Below are 21,549 nucleotides of genomic sequence, written 5' to 3' on the forward strand. Positions count from 1 at the left end.
TGACATTAAGCAAAAGCACATTCCCTTCAAAGTTCCAACTCTGTTAATACATTTTATCCTGTAGTAACAATTTTTAAAAAGAAAATGTGTAAATGGGTGTCACATTGTTAAATGGATGCTGTTAATGAAATAGCTGTTTTCCTTACCTAACTTAGGAATATGCTTAGGAATTTCTTTCCTGTCATCTCTAACTATACACTACCCATAAACACAGAATGATAGAAACAACTACCCATGAAAAACTGATGGTAAGGCTAGAGATATTTAAAGTTGTCAAGACAGAGTCTAGGAAGAGAACATAAAGCAAAAAAATTAAAAAACCAAACAAAAAAAACCTTTTACTAACCACAGGGTTATCTGATTTGATACCTCTAAATGTGTTCTCCCAATGAATACTAAAACAATTTGTAGAATGCGAACATGTAGAACGTGAAGAAACAAAGGCTGTAATGTTCCCTTTTAACCTTTGAGGAAAAAAACTGGAATATTTAGTTGTAAAGCAAAGAACCTTAAAATACAAGGGCATTTTGTGAAAGAGTTACTTATAAAAGGGCTGAGAACAATACTCCAGCTCAATTGTGCAAAGGATAATTCTGCTGTAGAGCCTATACATGTAAAAAAGGTGTGGAAATGAAACTTCTTTATGAAGTTTCTATAACAAAATATATTCCCCTACGTTACGGAACACCTAATAGAATCAGCCATTCAATCGATTCCCTTCCTTCTTATTTACCTACACTTTGTATAATCTACATTCCATACTTTCACTTCATTTTCCTATTTGTTGTTAGGCAGCCTACAGTAATAGCTCATATGTCGTCATTTGAGAGGAGCAGACTGAGGCACAGAGAAGTTCATATGTTTGTCCAATGTCAAGAACTATTAAGTTGCAGAGCCAAGCTATAAATCAGCAGTCTGACTCAACTGCAGCTAAACATACTGCCTCCCAGGTACCATAACTTATTTAAGCCGTTCCCAATGTGTGCATTGAATATATAAAATGAATAAATGTGTGCATTTATTCATTTTAGAGTTTTATTACTGATGTCACCACTGCTACGGCAGACTGCATTCCAATAAACATTTTTGTACTTATTTCCCAATTCTAGCAGCACTGCTAGGTCAGAGGGTATGTGCATTTTAAATTCCTTTTAAGTCCCAGTTCAGTGACAATCTCAACCAGCCTGTATTCCTGATTGCCCAATTTAAACTATATTTGAAGCAGAAAACTAATAAAGTCTAAGATGAGGTAGCATATGTACTCAGCAACAAAATATATGAGTTTGCTGAACACCACAGAATGATAACTTTAAAACTATAAGGGTGAGAAGCAAAGACTTTAACAAGCACGACAGAATGGGCCACCTTCTATAAATTTTAAAAACTCATTACTTTTATAATTAAAGAGTAGTTTTTAAAAAATGCTTTGATGTTTAAAATGGCAAATTCTAGTTAGGAACAATGGCATCCTGCATGGTGATTTTCCTGACTTTCTCGATTACCTTAGGACCCTGACTTTTCCTTTGTCGAGCTGCCTTTAAGATTTCCTAGAAAAGTTCTTAATGAAGTTAATTTTCTACTTCCATAGTAAATCTTTAGAAATCTGTAAATCAGTACTAAACAGTAAAGTTAATTCTTACATGGAAAAATTGTTTCCCCCAGACATGGGATCATGCTACTTTAAATGGTTCCCTCCTCACAGGTACTTGGAGAATAGATATTTACCTAGTTACAGCCAGCAAGTGGCAAAGCACTAGAGAGTGTGTCACCTGAGCACAGCCTGTAAACAAGGTATGTAAACACTCAGAATTTTATCATATTTCTGTGTAAGCATCTGACTAAAGTCTGAGAATTGCTAATTCACTCATGATCCTTTACCGTTTGAAACATTAAATAAAAAAGCTTTGTTGAAGTATAATTCACACACCAATATTTCACAAAGTATTCACCTTTAAATATTAAAAACTGGAGAAATGATGTTACATAATGGTTTGATATATGAGTGCTAGACCCAGACCAATCTGGACTGGAATCCTAGCTGTGTCTCTGATTAGCTTTGTGACCTTGGGCAAATTACCTAACCCTTGTAATGTTCTTTCCTTGTAAGTAAAGTGGGGATAATGCCACCAAAATCACAGATGTTGTGTAAGGATGAAATGAAAATATGCAAACACATAAATATATAATTGTTAACCATGCTCACATAGATGCTCATAATACAGGAAGCACATAGGCACTAAAGGAAACTGAGCCTGTTTCTGCCTCAGTAGAATGAAAATTACACCTATTCCTTACCACACCCTGCGGTACAGGAACCTCTGTGTAGCACTGGGCACAGTGTCTGACCCCCAGAAGACGTCATAAGCTGAGATGTACAGACCTGTTGCTATCTGTATGAACATAATATACAACTGGTCAAATCTGTCAGCCTTTGGTCCAAACATTGACTAATAAGACCGACAAATCATAAAAGCAGGCAAACTTGATATTTAGTATTTCTTTTAAAAATTAATCTCATTACTTTTCATGTGTATGGGACTTCTCTATAGATAATCAGTCCTCTCATATCACTATCTTTGTGTACTTTCTTGGCATTTCACATCAACTCCTCAAATGTTTTTAAACTGTTTGGATGTAGACAACTAAACCTATTAAAAAAAATCCTTCAACTGAAAACAGTTACTTCACAGACAAGAGAGCACACACAATGTATGATTCCATTCACATGAGGTTCAAGAACCAGCCCAACCAGCCTATTCTGTGGTGAGAGAGGCACAGGAAAAGGCATGCAAGAGGCCTTCTGGGGTCTTGGTATCATGTTACATGCTATACTTAAGTTTTGGGCAGTGACAAGTCGTATGTATCGGCAAATATTCATCTATAATTTAAAATCTGTTCATTTTACTGTATGTAACACCTCAATTTAAAACAAGAAAGAAAAGAAACCCAGTTACTTACTCTAAAATATTTGTAGCTTTCCCTTGTCTTAATTCATTATCTTTTATCTTTTTGTCTTTTCTTAAAGGACTATATAAAAGCTCTTCCTTGCAGTTCTAAGACCAATCCTGCCCAATTTCAACCACTCTAAAATCATCCCATAAATATACCTTTCTATGTAGTTCTTCATCTTAAGAATTGAGTTTTCATTTAAACTAAAAAAAATAAAAAACCAAAAACTGAAAGCAGAGATTCTGTCTACTGTCACATGGCTTCATCTATATAAACCATCAAGTCTAAATCAGATTTTAATCGGATTCTAATGACAGACACCTTCTTTTACTCTCTTTGACGTCCTTAGTCTGTAGGCTCTACCACTACTCTTTCCCCTCATTCCCTCCTCCACATTTTACTGGAATTAAATTTGATGTTCTTTCTAAGTAATGATTTGTTCATTTTGTACCATATTCAGAAACCAGTGCACTAACCTATATTCCTCAGTCTGACATTAAATACCCTCCAGTGTGATCCAAAAGTTCCTTGGAGGTTTATCCCCCATGAACTGGCTCAAATGGTTTATTTACACATCTTGTACTTTTCTTTTGCCAGGGTGTTCTTTGTTAATATAATTCTTTCTACTTGGATCACCTATTCTTCCTATCAAAATCCTAGCCACTGGAATCCTAGCCAATTCACAAACTTACTTCCCCAACCTGAAAACTGAATACACCCTACTTGGAATTGTTTTGTCTTCTGAATTCCTACAACATTATTTCTATAATATTCACTAACATTTATGTATTACCTCCTTAAATACAGTAACTATGGTTTCCCACTAGCCTATAAATTACTTAAGAGTAAGGACTATCTTAATTCTTGGTAGCTCCGAGATGTAATCAGTACAGGAGCAGTGACATAAAGGTTACAAGGTATGTGACCTTAGATGTTCCTAATCTTTGTTGTCCAGTCACTATGTCTGACTCTTTGCAACCCCATGGACTGTAGCACGCCAGGTTTCCTTGTCCTTCATTATCTCCCAGAGTTTGCTCAAATTCATGTCCACTGAGTTGATGATGCTATCTATCCAGCTCATCCTTGGCCTCCCTCTTTTCCTGCCTTCAGTCCTTCCCAGTATCAGGGTCTTTTCCAGTGAGTCGGCTCTTCGCATCACATGGCCAGAGTATTGGAGGTTCAGCATTAGTCCTTCTAATGAACATTCAGGATTGATTTCCTTTAGGATCAACTGGTTTGCTCTTATAGTCCAAGGGTTACCTCTCAAGAGTTTTCTCCAGCACCACAATTGGAAAGCATCAATTCTTTGGTGTTTAGCCTTTTTTTATGGCTCCTAACCTTACTGTTAGCAAAGAGTCAGACATGATTGAGCGACTGAACTGAATCTTACTGTGCTGTAATATTTTCATCCTTTTATGTGAATAATAACATAATCCCCTTTGATGGGTTGTAGTGAGCATTAAATGAGTTTCCATGGGTAAAGTGTGTGAAATAGCTCTGGGCATACATAAGTCTGTGCTCACTGTTTACTTTCATTACCATCATCATCACCCCAGAATTTTCAAAAACAGGAATGAACTGAATTAGTAAAATTAGTTTATTTATTTGCTTCTGCGATCTATCCTAAGAAATGGATTTATAAATGTGCAGCCAATGGAAACAAGGGAAACCAATTTTCAGGAACCAAAGAACCATGTAACCTAATTGATTAATCATCTAACTTCTCAACAGACACTGCCCATGTTCCTACTGTATGCCATATGCTGTTAGGTCCTAGTAACAGAAAGGTAAGAAACAGTCTCTTCATGTAGGACCTCACAATTATTAGGGGAGAACACATAAAATTATACCAAATACAGAAACATCTGGTGACTTATAACAGCAGGATACCTAATTCAGGTTGGGGAGGTAACGGAAGGAAATCTGAGAAAGCTTCTTCAAGAAACAAGAGAGGCACTAAGAGATTAGCGTGTGCAAAGCATAGATGCTTTAAGTAACCTGATAGAAGTAATAATGTCTTAACTAAATTAGTGGTGGTTCCCACAAAATACACCCAAAATGGAACTAAATGCTAAAAAAACCCTCCAATTTCCGCAATGCCGAGAACTGAGGCAAGTTAAGGTACTGTCTCCTTTTGACTTTTCCTGAGCACAGAACCAGCTCTTCTTTTTATTGATTCAACTACTAACATCTGACACGATGATCTGCACGTGACAGACTCTTGTGATGATGTAAAGATTGAGGGAAAAGATGCAGGAGAACGTTCTTTGACCTGACCACTCTCCAGTGGTCCATCTATACTGATATCAAAGACACACAGGAAGACCTACTGTACAGCACAGGGAACTGTACTCAACATTTTTTAATAACCTATAAGGGAAAAGAACCTAAAAAAGTATGTATATATGAATCATTGTGTATAAATGAATAAATGAGTTATTGTGCTGCAATTCCTGAAACTAGCACAATGTTGTAAATCAACTATATTTCAAATACACACACACACACACACACACACACACACACACACGGACAATGTTGTAAATCAACTATATTTCAAATACACACACACACACACCCATGCACGCATACAGCTCTCATGGTTCTCACACTGAACCCATGCTCAGTCAAAGACTCACCTGATCCAGGAGTGATAAGAGGCCCCTCTAGTTCAAGTGCCTCATCTTCAGATTGGTCATCTAGCTTTTTCTTTTTTTTCTTTGTTGGATCTCTGGGTTTTTTCAATAGAGAAAGCTCTTCAGGGTGTCTGATGTCTGTTACAGTTAAGAAAAAAACATTATTTTACTGGGAAAATGGAAAGTTTAAACACATTATTACATTTGGTAAATCTATGAATCCATTTCAAAACAAGAACTTGTAATTTCTTTCTGTGCATGTTTGTATTCTGCCAGATACTAACACCATGCGAAACACTAGAATATGACACTTTTAAAAACAATATACCAAAGCACACTTAATTCGTAACTATCCAATAAATGTCATTACCTAGTAGAAAGATAATACTATGGTACAGAAAGAAAATAATAGAGCTCTTATTTATATATATTTTAAACCAAAACTCTATGGAATTAAGGTTTATATTATATGGTTGCTTCATTCTGTATATAAGTTATACTAGATACATGAAGTAAATGTAAAGAAAATATTTTCATACCATTATCAAATCTCAAAATTTTAATCAACTCAAACTTTTCTACCTTGACACCAAATGTACAAGTTTCTGAGTTTATTCTATTCATTTTCATGTGAAGAACCTGATGTGTACACATAATGAAAAATGAGCAAAATAATGAAGATTGATATTTTCCTATGTCTGCTGTCTGCTCTTCTATAATTCCGTGTCTCTAATTGTACAGTTAGTGATAGCTAGGAGTACAAAGTTGTCGCCCATCAAAAAAAAAAAGAAAATCACCAAGTGGGTTTTTAAAAAAACAAAAAATATATAAGAAACAAAATGGCTACACAAAAAGAATTTAAAATGACCCAAATAAGCTTATATATATTACATATTATATACCATGTCCATAAACAGCAGGAATGAGTAAAAAGTCAGTGATGTTGTTTAGACACTAAGTCATGTCCAACTCTTTTTTGACCCCATGGACTGTAGTCTGCGAGGCTCCTCTGTCCATAGGATTTCCCAGGTAAGAATACTGCAGTAGATTGCCATTTTCTTCCCCAAGGGATCTTCTAGACCTAGGGATCAAACCTGCCTCTCCTGCATTGGCAGGCAGATTCTTTACCACTGAGCCACCAGGGAATCCCAAGTTAAGTCAGTTCCTCCCAAACTGAGCTAAAGATTCGACAAAATTCTAATCCAAATTCCAGTTTACTCTTCTGAACAATTTGATTGTAGAATTGTTCTCATTTCCTTATAAATTTTGTAACAGTGAAAGCAATTTTGAAAAAGAATAAAGTTGGAAGACCTAAACTACCTGATTTTAAGACATCATAAATCCATAGCAATTAAAACTGTGCAATTACTGGCCAACTGATAACATATAAATGAATGGATTAGAAGAGAGGACCCAGAAACAAATCCAGACACAGCCAATTATTTTGGACAAAGGTGCTATGGCAATTCAAAGGAAAAGGGAAATCTCTTAATTCAGTTCAGTCGCGTCCAACTCTTTGCGACCCATGGACTGCAGCACACCATCACCAACTCCCGGAGCTTGCTCAAACTCTTTTCCATTGAGTCGGTGATGCCATCCAACCATCTCATCCTCTGTTGTCCCCATTCTCCTCCTACCTTCAATCTTTCCCAACATCAGGATCTTTTCCAATGAGTCAGTTCTTTGCATCAGGTGGCCACTGTAGAGCCTCGCAGACTACAGTCCATGGAGTTGCAAAACAGACATGACTTAGTGTCTTCACCATCAGTCCTCCCAATGATTATTCAGTACTGATTTCCTTTAGGATGTACTGGTTGGATCTCCTTGTAGTCCAAGGGACTCTCAGACTCTTCTCCAACACCACAGTTCAAAAACATCAATTCTTCGGTGCTCAGCTTTCTTTATAGTCCAACTCTCACATCCATACATGACTACTGGAAAAACCATAGCTTTGACTAGATGGACCACTGTTGGCAAAGTAATCTCTTTGGTTTCTAATATGCTGTCTAGGTTGGTCATAGCTTTTCTTCCAAGGCGTAAGCGTCTTTTAATTTCGTGGCTGTGATTTTGGAGACCCCCCCAAATAAAGTCTGTCACTGTTTCCCCATCTATTTGCCATGAAGTGACAGGACCAGATACCATGATCCTAGTTTTCTGAATGTTGAGTTTTAAGTCAACTTTTTCACTCTTCTCTTTCATTTTCATCAGTTTCTTCAGTTCTTTGCCTTCTGCCATAAAGGTGGTGTCACCTGTGTATCTGAGGCTATTGATATTTCCCCCGGCAATCTTGATTCCAGCTTGTGCTTCATCCAGCCTGGCATTTCTCGTAATAAGGTCTGCACAGAAGTTAAATAAGCAGGGTGACAATATACAGCCTTGACATACTCCTTTCCCGATTTGGAACCAGTCTGTTGTTCCATGTCCAGTTCTAATTGCTACTTCTTGACCTGCATACAGATTTCTCAGAAGGCAGGTAAGATGGTCTGGCAATCCCATTGCTTTAAGAATTTTCCACAGTTTGTTGTGATCCACAGTCAAAGGCTTTGGTGTCGTCAATAAAGCAGAAGTAGATGGTTTTTTGGAACTCTCTTGCTTTTTTTAATCTCTTCAATAAACAGTGCTAAATGAGAGATTCATGTATTTTTCAAAAAGAACATGAGCCCTCATCGAATGCAATATGCAAAACTTAATTTCATGTATCATAGGCCTGGGCTTCCCAGGTGGCACAGTGGCAAAGAATCTGCCTGTCAATGTAGGAGACAAGGGTCTGATTCCTGGATTCAGAAGATCCCCTGGAGGAGTAAATGGCAACCCACTCCAGCATTCTTGTCTAAAAAAGTCCCACGGACAGAAGAGCCTAGTGGGCTATAGTCCATGGAGTTGCAGAGTTGGACATGACTGAGCAACTGAGCACATCATAGACCTAAAGAAAATTTAAGTAAACAAATATTTCTTAGATAGGATATCCATACCCCTCATTAAAAAACAAACAAAAAAAACCTGCCCTTTACTACAAGAAAAAAAAAAAACTGTTGTGAAAACAAAAAGGCAAGCTGTATACTGGGACAAAATATTCACATAATATATTATGTATATCTGACAAAAGACTTGCATCCAAAATATATAAAGAACCCATACAATTTAATAATAAGCAGACCAGTGGGCTAAAGATTTGGATAAGTATTTCACCACAGAATACATAAGAATAGCCAAGAAGCATATGCAAAGATGCTCAACATTAATGGTCACAAACTGCAAAATTAAAACCACAAGAGACAAATACACCCATCAAAGTGGCCAACATGAGTAAGACTGATAATACCCAGTGTTGGTAAGGATGGAGAGAAAGTGGAACTCTCATACTCAGTTGCTGGGAACGTGAAATGAAAAATTTTGAAAACACCTTGGCAGTTCTTTATAAAGTTAAACATGTTCTTTATAAAGTTAGATACTCCACTCTTATTTAAGAAAATGAAAAGCATATTTATAATAGTTTTAGTCACAAAACTCAAAACTAGAAATAACACAGGTGGAAGAACATGTTATATTTTCCTATCAGTGGAACACTACTCTTAGAATGTAATACAAGTCATCAGTAAAAAAAAAAAAAACAACACAGAACTACTGATATATTCAATAACATGAATGCATCTCAAAAGTATTATCTAAGTAGAAGAAACCAATTAGAAAAGGGTATGTACTGCATGATTTCATTCACAACACTCCAGAAAATGACAGCAAATCTACAGTGACAAACAGGTCAGTGACTGTTAGAGTTTGATAGTTAATGGAAATGTTCTATATCCTGATTGTAGTACTAATAGTTTCAGAGATGGAAATGTGTCAAACTCATTCAACTGTACACTTTAAATGAGTACAGCTTATTGTACATCAATTATACAAAAATAAAGTTAATTAAAAAATAAAATGAGAGGGAAAGCCAAGAAAAAAAGCAGCGGAAAGGAAAAGTGCTTGCTGTGTTCTTGGAGTGTTTGGTGCCATCTACACCATCTGTCAGTATGAGGAGAACAGACAATGAAATCCAAGTCCCTGCCTAACTTGTAATGCTGCAGACTGCTAAGTCACTGGATCAGAGTTTGACAGCAGGTAATCTGTACTTTCAGAAACCCACAGTCTCCACTGTGTATTAGGAACTCCACCCAGTATTAGGAACTCTGGAAGCTTTTTATCTGGAGGAAAACTAGAACTAGGATTGGCCACACTGCTGCAGAGCTGATGATGCACAACTTGAGGCAGAAGCACACAGCCAAACTACCTGGATTCACATCTCAGCTACACTATTAGCTGCATGACTTGGGACAGCTACTAATTAGCCTACTAGCATCCAAGTTTCCTCAAATGTAAATGAAACTACCACCACAGGAGGTGTTTATGAAAATTCAATGATTGCACAGGGCCTGACACACAATAACTACTTCATAAGTATTAGCTATTAATGTTTTTTTCTAATTTTAAAAAATATACAATTATGGTATACATTTGGAAATTACAAGAAAGTATTAAGATATTTAAACCCTGTTTGTGAAAAATGGAACATGACTATGTGAATCAGTGATTCTAACAGATGTATAAAACTGTGCCCATTCTTCCAATACTGTGCCCATTATAAATAACGGTTCTACAAACATCTATATATATCTACTTTTTCACGTTTTATTTCTTTAGAAATTCACTGGAATAAATTACTGGATCAAAGGTTAAATGAATTTTAAGGCCAAAATGTAGCAACATGGGCACATGTATTTTTTTTTAAAGCTTTATTTTTAAAGCAGTATGCTTATCTCCTTGTTTTAATTTACATTTCTTTGATTATTAGTGATGATCTACACTTCCCCATGGGTTTTTAGCTATTTATATTATTCCTTCCTTTGCTCATTTTTCTATTGCTGCTGCTACTACTAAGTCGCTTCAGTCGTGTCTGACTCTGTGCGACCCCATAGACAGCAGCCCAGAGGCTCCCACGTCCCTGGGATTCTCCAGACAAGAACACTGGAGTGGGTTGCCATGTCCTTCTTCAATGCATGAAAGTGAAAAGTGAAAGCGAAGTTGCTCAGTCGTGCCTGACTCGTAGTGACCCCATGGACTGCAGCCCACCAGGCTCCTCCGTCCATGGGATTTTCCAGGCAAGAGTACTGGAGTGGGGTGCCACTGCATTCTGCTAGATTTCTTCAAATCAGGGCTTCCCTGGTAGCTCAGCTGGTACAAGAATCTGCCTGCAATGAGGTAGACCTGGGTTCCATCCCTGGGTTGGGAAGACCCCCTGGAGAAGGGAACAGCCACCCTATTCTCCATGGTATTCTGGCCTGGAGAATTCCATGGACTGTAGAGTCCATGGGGTTGCAAAAAGTCGGACACAACTGAGTGACTTTCACTTTCTTCAGATCAAAGTTAATTTGCATATAAAAGTTAACATGGTAGATACCACTGCAAACCACACTGAACTTTCTTTTTTACTTATTTACACCTTGAACCATGTTTAAAAAAGAAATCAAAATCTTTCAATAACTAAATGGATTATTTTTTGTTGTTTCTCTGTTGGTTATTATAGTTTACTATTAGGAACCCTCTGGTATACATTAGGTTTTTGTTTTGTACTTACATGCTATTTCGGGGTGAATACTTTTCTGAAACATGAACATGGAATTAGCAGTAAAACTGTTCTGAACAAATACTCTACCAAAGAGCAGGTGAACATCTTAGGTACTAAACAGCAGAGATGATATTAAAAATAAATGTTTGTTCCTTAAATTCTGTCACTTAAGCTTCCAGGCAGGTCTTTTTAAAGTTAAAAGTAATACAGTGACTTCTTTAGCTAAAGTCATAAAATTAAAAATCAAAGATTTTCTTCAGTCTTGTATATTCAAGTTGAGATAGGGCTGGGACTTGGGACCCTTTACCACAGTGCTTGCACCTGGACAAATGTCTCCTCAAGCAACAAAGAACTTATAAGAAACTAAGAACAACTGCATGCATGTGCAATCAGGGGAATTATGAACAATTAGATACAAAAAGGCCTCAATCCAACTTTCATTTTGCAGATGCTGGGAGCTGAAGTAGGGTACTGAGCATGATCCCCGCACCCAGCACCAAGGGGTGGGCAGATCATCTAACCAGCCCTCCAGCCCAACCCACAGATCTGCTCCCACCAGATCCCCACTTAAGGAACCAGCCCACCCTCCCTCAGAGAATGAGCGAGGGGACTTGTTACCTGTTTTTGCTTTGGGATAGCATGAGTCCCAATGAAGCCGTGCCTGAATTCCTCTTTTCAATTTCTATTGATTAAAGAGCCCAAGGACACAATTCCATAACAAAGGTAACCCATTTATCCTTGAAAGTAATTTTGGGGATTTGAGTCAGTAGTGTTAAGTTGTGCTATGTAGATTCAGAAATTCAGAAGATGATTTCAAGTATGTCTTTTGAGCCATATTTATCTAATTAACAGAACTGAATCATCATTTCCTAGAATACTTTTAAAAGAAACAAGATTTAGCATGCTAAGAGATCTAATGATTTATGGATTGTACTTTCAATTCTCAGCATACCCTCAACTCTAAATGCCACCACTGCCATGCTGGGAGTAAATAGACATTAGAAAATTCCAAGCTTCTGAATAATCACTTGTCTCCTCTACTTCAGTATTAAGTGGGGGCAGGGTGGTGGTGGTAATCTGTCTCTCCACCCATTCATTTCTCCAAAGCAAATCATAAACTGGTACAGGGTGAAAAATCTAAAAAGTACATAGGACATAAAACTAATCACGCCTGAGAGATATGACCTGCTTCTACAACAGTTTACCATTACCAAGTTTGGTGGGAGAGACGAAAGCAAGCAAAACGCCTCCTAAATTTCTGGTATGTCCTTTCTTCTTGAAAATCACTGCACTACATGATTCATCCTTTGAGATTTTTGTTCACGGGCATTTCCTGTCAGCTCACAAACCAGCTATGAACATTTTTAGAAAAATGAGTACTGTTAACTGTTAACTAGCTTTTCGCTCACAGGCAGATGAAGCAGCTCCTAACTGTATGTGCCCGTGAGAACTGCTTGTGATGTAAAAGTAATTATATTAAAAACAAATGTTTAGGTCACACCCCCAGATAATACTCTTAGTGACTCAGGGCCTCCAACAGCTTGTTTTATAAAAGTTCTAGTGATGGATGTTAACTAAACTTATTGTGGTGATCATGTCACAATACATATAAATACGGAATCATTATGGTATACACCTGATGTTTACATTTATGTGTCAATCATATCTCAACTTTAAATCTCTAGAGGTAATTTTGATTCCAACTTTTTCTTGAGACCTTGCAGCTAAGGGAAAGGGTAGGAAGAGGAGAACGACATCTTATTTCTTTAACGATAGGCAGTTCTATATGCAGCAAGGTAGCTGCTGGCTACACATGACGTCTGTGAGTAAGTGATTTTCATTTCATTACAGCAATAACCAAAAATAGTAAATCCATATGCGATACTATTATAATGATAAAGGAACTTAGGACTTATGTATTTACTCTGTGTCTTACATCAGGAAGAAATTAAACTAGTGAATTTAGCAATCTGAATCACATGTGTACGAGTGGGCCTGATGAAGAACACAAATAATTAAATAAGGTTTAGATTAAAATAAAATACACTTACAGGCCTATGAGATGTAAAATCTTTAAAATGGGCATACCAAAATACAATGCTGCCTTTCCTTTATGCTAAATTACAGTTCAATAATAAAGAGATAGTAGCATTTATGAGTCACTACACAAAACAGTGATCCAGGATCTATTTATAACAAAATGATAAGCTATACAGCAATAAAATCCAATGTTCAAAATCAATGTTATCAAGTAGAGTACAAGTCTAGTGGAAGACAGGTAACATAAATTACCTATATAATTATGTAATATACATAGTGCATATGTATCTCAAAAATTATGGGGCTGAGGAAATGGGAAATAAAGGAGTGGAGAAGGGTACTCAGGTAAAATAATAAAACAAATTTTGTTTAAAAGCAGAATTTTCTTAAGAGTTTCCAGTTAAACATGTAGGTTGAGTTCTTGCATTTACATTCACTATTTTCCAAAAATCTTACCAAAATGTAAAGAAATAAAATATGAACCTAAAAGGACAAAACAGGAGAAAAACATCAGATCAGCAACATCAGAAAAATGTTGAGACAAAAGCCAGATGGGAGACAAGCAAATATTTAGTAAACAGAAAATCAAGGTGTCTGCAAGAGATTTCAATGGGAAACACATGGACTCACTATGCTAAACATCAAGCATGATCATGTGCTCAAAAAAGAGACAAGAAAAATGAATCCTGTCCCATACTGAATTACACCTACCCCTCAGATACACACCGTTTAGGATTCCTTGGAGGAAAATCTGAAAAGCCCTAGAGAAAAGATCCTTTAGATACTGACATTTGAAAAGGCTTGCTCAATGTCTAAATAGCCCTTAGAGGGACAAGCTAAACAAGCTAAACCCCATTCAACTAGAGCTTCTTATCAGGTATCTGTATGAATGGACAATCAGTGACTGATAGACATTATAGAAAGGAATCTGTGGCAGGCAGAATTCTCGAGACAGCCCCTTAAAATTCTTGCTCCTGGTTATACAATCATACACTAATCTAGCAACTGCCGTGAAGAGTCTTTGCAAATGGAATTAAGGTTACTGATCAACTGATTTTAGGGAGATTATCCTGAATTCTCTCAGTGGGTCCAAAGCAATCACAAGAAGTCTGTCTAACAGAAAAGAAAAGCAGAAGGAAGCAGTGGAGAGATAAGACAGGAGAAGTCACATAGACTTGAGAAGTAAGAAGAGCTGGACTTGCTGTTGCTGACTCTGAAAAAGGAGGAAGGTCACAAGTCAAGGAATTCAGGAGGCCTCTAGAAGCTAACAAGGAGATCAAACCAGTCAATCCTAAAGAAATCAACCCTGAATATTCACTGGAAGGACTGATGCTGAAGCTGAAGCTCCAATACTTTGGCCACCTGATGCAAAGAGCTGACTCATTAGAAAAGACCCTGATGCTGGGTGAGATTGAAGGCAGGAGGAGAAGGAGGCAACAGAGAGGATGAGACGGTTGGATGGCATCAACTCAATGGACATGAATTTGAGCAAACTCCAGGGGACAGTGGAGGACAGGGAAGCCTGGTGTGCTGCAGTCCATGGGGCTGCAAAGAGTTGGACACGACTTAACAACTAACAACAAGACAGAGTACTAAGAATGTGATTTATACTCCTGCTTTATGTAAACAATAAAGGAACAGGAAAGAAAGTTTTTCAGATATTAGACAACAAGGAGAACAGGAGAGGAGAGAAAAACACAATGAGCTCTTTGGGTATACCAGCTTACTGTCTTGAAGTAGTTCAGGGTGGGGAGGAGGCAAACAGAGTCAGGTCTTGCTGAGTTCAGACATCTGAGATGGAACCCAGGGAGGCCAAGATGACTAGAATTTGTGGGTCAGAGTACCAGAGAGAAGAGGGCTCTGGAGATCTGCAGTTATCCTCTGGAATCTGGGTGAATACGGATCTGTGAGGGAAAGTTTTCCTAATACACTGGTTATTGAGAAGAATCCCCAGAAGAAAATTAGCTCCAGATTAATGGACTTGCCCTTAACGTTTAAAAGCAAGTATCAAAAGGATCCAACTGATTTCAGGTAATCTGACTGAAAAATCTGGCAGAAAAAAAGAAAAAAACCAAAACCCCAACATTACTTAAAAGAATACACAAAGAAATCCAGCCAAAAGTGTAAAATTAACAGACTCTAACATTCAAACAGAAATTACCAGGCAAAAAAGAGGCAGGAAAATACAACCCATTATCAGGAGTAAAGCTGAAGGGGGGTGTAACAGATTATATAATCAATTATAGAATTGATGATAAAAACAATTATAGAATCAGTAATCAAAGATATGAAAATGGCTATTGTAAGTACACTCCACATGTTTAAGAACGGAAAGGCATAAAAATAAAGAAAAAAATTAAACGTTTTGTATTTTTAAAAGGCCAAAACCAAACTTCTAGTGATGAAAACTACATCTGAAATGAACACTGGATGGGATTAACAGAAGATCAATGAATTTGAAGATAGCAATGAACACTTTCCAAGATGAAACTGAGAATAAAGACCAAAAAAAGGAGAACATCAGCAACTTCCAGAAGAATAACAATTGCTCTAGCATATATGAAATGATAGCAAGTGTGGGAAGGGACACCAAAAATTATCTGAACAACTAATGGTTGAAAATTACACAAATTTGATAACTATAAATCCATAAATTTAAGAATTACAATAAAAACAGAATAAACTTAAAACTATGCCAGGACACATCAGAATATGAAGTAAAGTCAGACAAGGAGAAATATTCATGTATCACTTACAAGTGGAATCTAAAAAAATGACACAAATGAACTTTTCATTTACTCTTAATAAGGCTCTTCACTTGTAAAGCCTGCATGTCAGAACTCACCTTATATATAAAAGAACTTGGCATGCCTTTGCCAGAAGGGTTTCTTTAAAAAAGCAAAGTAAAATATAACAAAGAACCTCATTTAATCACTACACAGGAGCATTTTCTTATATAACAAAAGAAAACCAAGATAATTCTTACCAAATAAAAAACTAAGAAAGTAGTCTGCCAAAAGTCACACAAGAAAAGAGACAATCTGAGTAAGCCTATACCTATTAAAAAATTGAATCAATAATAACCTTCTAAAACAGAAAGCACTAGGGCCAGACAGGTTCACTTAAATTCTACCAAACATTTTTTCTAGTTTTATTGAGGTATGCCTGATGTATCTCAGGTATGTCACACAACACTGTGTAAGTTTAAGGTGTAGCATAGTGACTTGACTTACACATACTGTGAACTTACATATACTGATCACCACAGTATTTCCCTTGTGTTAAGAACTTAGGATCTACTCTCTTAACAAATTCCAAATAAACCATACAGTAGTGTTAACTCTCGTCAACATGCATATACCACATTGCCGAGTGCTTAACTTATCTTGCACCTTTTGACCTTGTTTGCATGTCTTGGCTATTATAAATAATGCTGCTATGAACATGGGGGTGCGGTTACTGCTCTGACCCAATGTTTTAATTTCCTTCGGCTATGTTCCCAGAAGTGGAACTGCTGGGTCATATGGGAGAGTCTACTTTTAGTTTTTTGAGGAACCTCCACAGTTTTCCATAGTGGCTACACCAATTTACAGTCCCACCAAGAGTGCCCAAGGGTTCTCTTTTCTCTACATCCTTGCCAGCACGTTATCACTTGTCTTTCTGATGATAGCCATTCTAATAACACTAACATCACCAACTCGATGGACATGAGTTTGAGCAAGCTCCAGGAGCTGGTGATGGACAGGGAAGCCTGGCGTGCTTGTAGTCCATGGGGTCACAGAGTCGGACACGACTGAGCAACTGAACTGAATTCTAACAAATAAGCTATGTCTCCTGTGGTTTTAATTTGTATTTCCCTAATGATCAGCGGTGATGTGCACATTTTCACGTACCTCGTTGACCATTTGTAAAACTCCTTTGGAAAATGTCTATTCAGGTCTTTTGCCCATTTTAAAAATTGGGTTATTTGGGGGATTTTGATATTGAGCTCTTTATATATTTTAGATATTAACTCCTTATAAGATATATGGATTGCAGATATTTTTTCCTATTCTATAGATTATACTTCATTTTGCTGATCATTTCTTTTGCTGCATAGAAATTTTGTTGTGTGATGTAATCCCACCTGTTTATTTCTGCCTGTGCTTTAGATGCTATATCCAAAAAGTCATTGCCAAAACCCATGTCAAGGAGCTTTCCTCCTTGACCTTTGAGGAAGAAATTATACTAATACTCTACAATCTCTTTCAGAAGACAGAAGCAGAGGAAATACTTCCTAATTCATTCTATGAGGCTAGCATTACTTTTAATACTAAAATCAAACAAAGACATGGCAAGAAAACTATAGAACAATATTTCTAATGAACATAAATGCAAAAATATTTAATAAACTATTAGCAAATCAAATTCAATAATGTATTTATAAAAAATAATTATACACCATACCATTAAAGAAATAACTGATAAGCTAGACTTTATAAAAATTAAAAATTTCTGCTCTGTGAAAGAAACTGCCAAAGAAAAAGAAAAGATAAGCCACTGACCAGGATAAAATATTTGCAAGTCATATCTGACAAAGGATTGTTACCCAAAGTATACAAATAACTATTAAAATATAACAGTAAAAAAAAAAGACAAAAAGCTTGACTAAAAAATAGGGCACAGACTTTTAAACAGACACCTCACCAAAGATGTATAGGTGGCGAATGAACATACAAAAATATGTCCGACATTATATGTCATCATTAAAATGCAAAATTATAACAATGCTAAGCCACTACACATCTATCAGAATGTCCACAATCGAGAACACTGACAACACCAAATGCTGGTGAGGATTAGAGCAATGAAAACTCTCATTCACTACTGAATGTGAACACAACATGACATAGCTACTTTGGAAGACAGTTTAGCAGTTTCCCACAAAACTAAGCATTTTCCTACCATGTGGTCCAACAACCATTCGCCTTAGAATCTACCCAAAGGAGTAAAAGACACATGTTCACAAAAAAACCTGAACATAAATATTTACAGCACCTTATTATAGTTGCAAAACTTGGAAACAACAAAGATATCTGTCAGCAGATGTGGAAAGTAAACTGGCACATCCAGACAATGGGATATTATTCAGCGCTTAAAAAAAAATGAGTTATCAAGCCATCAAAGGACATGAAGGAAACTTAAATCTGTATTACTAAGCAAAAGATAATCTGAAAAAGCTATATATGATTCCAATTGTACGACATTCTGTAAAAAGCAGAATTACGGAGACAGTAGAGAGATGAACTGTTGCCATGGGTTGGTAGTGGAGGGATGGAAAGGCAGAGCACTGATTTAGAGACCAGTAAAACTATTCTGTATGGAATTATAATAATGGTTATACATTTGTCCAAACTTGTGGACTATACAATATCAAGAGTAAACCCTAATGCATACCATGGAGTCTGGGTCATAATGATGTGTCAATGAAGGTTTATCACTGTAACAAATGTCCCACGCTGGTGTGGAGTGTTGACAGTGGGGAGGTTGTATGTATGGGAATGAGAGTAAACAGGAACACTCTGTACTTTCTGCTCCATCTTGCTGTGAACCTAAAACTACTCTAAAAAAAGTTTATTAATTTAAAAAAATTGATAAGTGATATAAACAAGCAATTCTAAAAAGAAACTGGAACGGCCAGTTAAGACATAAAAACATAGTTATCTTTATAAACTAAAATTTTTTTCACTCAGAGAAACAAACACTAGAAACTGACAACACTCAAGTGTTGGTGATGGCTTTGGGCAATGGGTTTTCATACGCTGCAAGTTGGAATGTAAACCCGTACAACCACTTGGGAGCGCAATTTGACAGTATCCGAAATGAATCATGTATACACTTAAAACAAAACAATTCTACCTTCTACTTTTACACAAACACAAAAGAGAAATTCCACCACACATGTACAAAATAATGTAAGATACTGTACAACAACTACAGTAACATATTTTTGGAGTATATACACTCATAGATATGAATATGTATATGTGCATGTATGTGTATTTATGTATTTTCAAAAGTACTGGAAAGATACACACTAACCTTATGACAGTAGCTACTTTATAAAGAGAAATTAGACAAGAATACGAATCAAGAACTTTACCTATATTATTTGGCTTTAAAAGGTTAGCAAAATGACAAAACATCAACTATTAATTCTAGTGATATTTAGGTGAATGTTACATAAGTCTTAGTATTTTTCTGTATTTTTATTTTTCTTCTTAGAAATTCCATTAAACATAAAAAAACCTTATAATTTGAGTTATTAGATCAAAACAGTACTGTCCTGTATTTCCCTCAAATCTATGATACAACAGAATTATGTACTAATGATGACAATGATTCAGATTGTCTCTGATGGTTAAATACTTCCTGTCATATGACAGAACTGGGTCAACCAAATGTCATCCACATCTCATTTCAGAAAACATAAACAGAACTGCTACAAGAGTGGTCAAAGCGTAGACTGGTTAAGGAAGGATGCCAACACACGTGGTCATTTCCTTAGGAACTGTGTCAGCCCTTCAGTGAAGGAAGTGACACAATCTGCCTGAATCAATGCAAATACTGATTTGCACTGAAACACTTCCAAACCTACATTCCTCAGAAAATAATGCCTGTTCACTTCTCCTTTCCATAAAAATAAAGTCATCAGAAGGAGGTATTTAATAATAATAAATATACGATATACTTCTAGAAAGGAAAGAGCTCTACTAGACTCCTGTTTTAGTTTAACTCAGTATTTCTTTATCTTAAATATAAAAACGTTAAAGAATAAAGTAATAATTTCACATATACACAAGCACAGCTTGCTCACCCCAATCCCTACTCTTTGAGATGAACTCAATGTCAGCCATATACATATCATAAAACTCATAATTTCATGAAGAATTGATATAGTACTTACTAAATGTCTTACAGATGTCAGAAACAGCTTTGAAGACTCTATCAGAGAAATTCACTTTCACCTTCACATACTTCATGTTGGGAAGTTGCAGGCGGAGCAGCTTGTGCTGGGGGGTGAACTGAAGCTTAGCATCTGCCTGAATGCCATACTTATCCAAGGTCCAATGCGTCTTGAGAAGCCAAGTTCTCTTCTTTTCCCACCACAGAGCATGGTCAGACCAATCTTTTTTTACATCTATTAAAAAAACAAACAAAACACTTAAAAATCTGCAGGACTGCCTTGAGAGAAATTACAAGCAGAAAACTAAGTAACTAGGTATTTAATATGAACAATTAGTTAAATACTAAGTGCCTGTTATGTGGTAAGTAATACTAAAGAAATACTAAAAGAAATACCAAACAGCTGAGAAAACACTCTGCCCTTAAAAGCTAATACAGAAGACAGCAGAGGCAGAATACACAGGGTAATTAATAATGCTTAAAGTAGACACACACATGACAAAGTATGACACACATATGACGGAGTACGGACTCTCTGTAAGCATTCAAAGAACAAGGAAGACCCTGGGGATTGGAATCCAAAGGATGAATAAATAATGAGATGGAGTTGGTGGATTCTTAGCCCAGCTTTGAGCAATGGACAATATTCTGATGATAAAGCTGGTGAGAAAGCTGAGGCATATGAGGCTGCAGAAGCATCCTGAGGCTAAGGGGTGGTGAGAAGTAAGATGGAACAAAAATGAACAAAAACCACTATCTTAGGTAAAGAGGAGCCTGGAAAAGAAAACATCCATGAGTAACACTTAACTTGAGAGAAAACAAAAACAAAAAAACTACATTCCAACCACACACCCCCAATATATTTTGGCACAAGAAAAAACATTAAAAAAAAAAGAAGAAACATTAATACCCGTTAAACTATTTAACACTCATATACAATTAAATTAAAAGAAACTAAAGAAAGAAAGAGTTGGACTATAAAAGAGCGCTGAGTGCTGAAGAACTGATGCTTTTGAACTGGGGCGTTGGAGAAGACTCTTGAGAGTCCCTTGGACTGCAAGGATATCCAGCCAGTCCATTCTAAAGGAGATCAGTCCTGGGTGTTCTTTGCAAGGAATGATGCTAAAGCTGAAACTCCAGTACTTTGGCCACCTCATGCGAAGAGCTGACTCATTGGAAAAGACTCTGATGCTGGGAGGGATTGGGGGCAGGAGGAGAAGGGGCGAGAGGATGAGATGGCTGGATGGCATCACTGACTCGATGGACGTGAGTGTGAGTGAACTCCAGGAGTTGGTGATGGACAGCGAGGCCTGGTGTGCTGCAATCCATGGGGTTGCAAAGAGTTGGACCTGACTGAGCGACTGAACT

At 36.8% G+C, this 21,549-nt stretch overlaps 1 protein-coding gene across 6 annotated transcripts in view; it reads right to left on the reverse strand.

The window, feature by feature from the left end:
* FERMT2 (FERM domain containing kindlin 2) overlaps positions 1–21,549 on the reverse strand; it is a 72,989-nt gene that overhangs the window by 23,789 nt on the left and 27,651 nt on the right. For all 6 annotated transcript variants that reach the window (XM_052646180.1, XM_052646179.1, XM_052646177.1 and 3 more), the window contains exons 3-4: positions 20,183–20,416; positions 5,589–5,723 (exon numbers count right to left, since the gene is read on the reverse strand). In XM_052646180.1, the coding sequence (XP_052502140.1) occupies positions 5,589–5,723; positions 20,183–20,416 (369 nt within the window). The remainder of the gene's footprint in view (positions 1–5,588; positions 5,724–20,182; positions 20,417–21,549) is intronic.

Source organism: Budorcas taxicolor, chromosome 10, assembly GCF_023091745.1.
Source record: "Budorcas taxicolor isolate Tak-1 chromosome 10, Takin1.1, whole genome shotgun sequence".
Lineage (NCBI taxonomy): Eukaryota > Metazoa > Chordata > Mammalia > Artiodactyla > Bovidae > Budorcas > Budorcas taxicolor.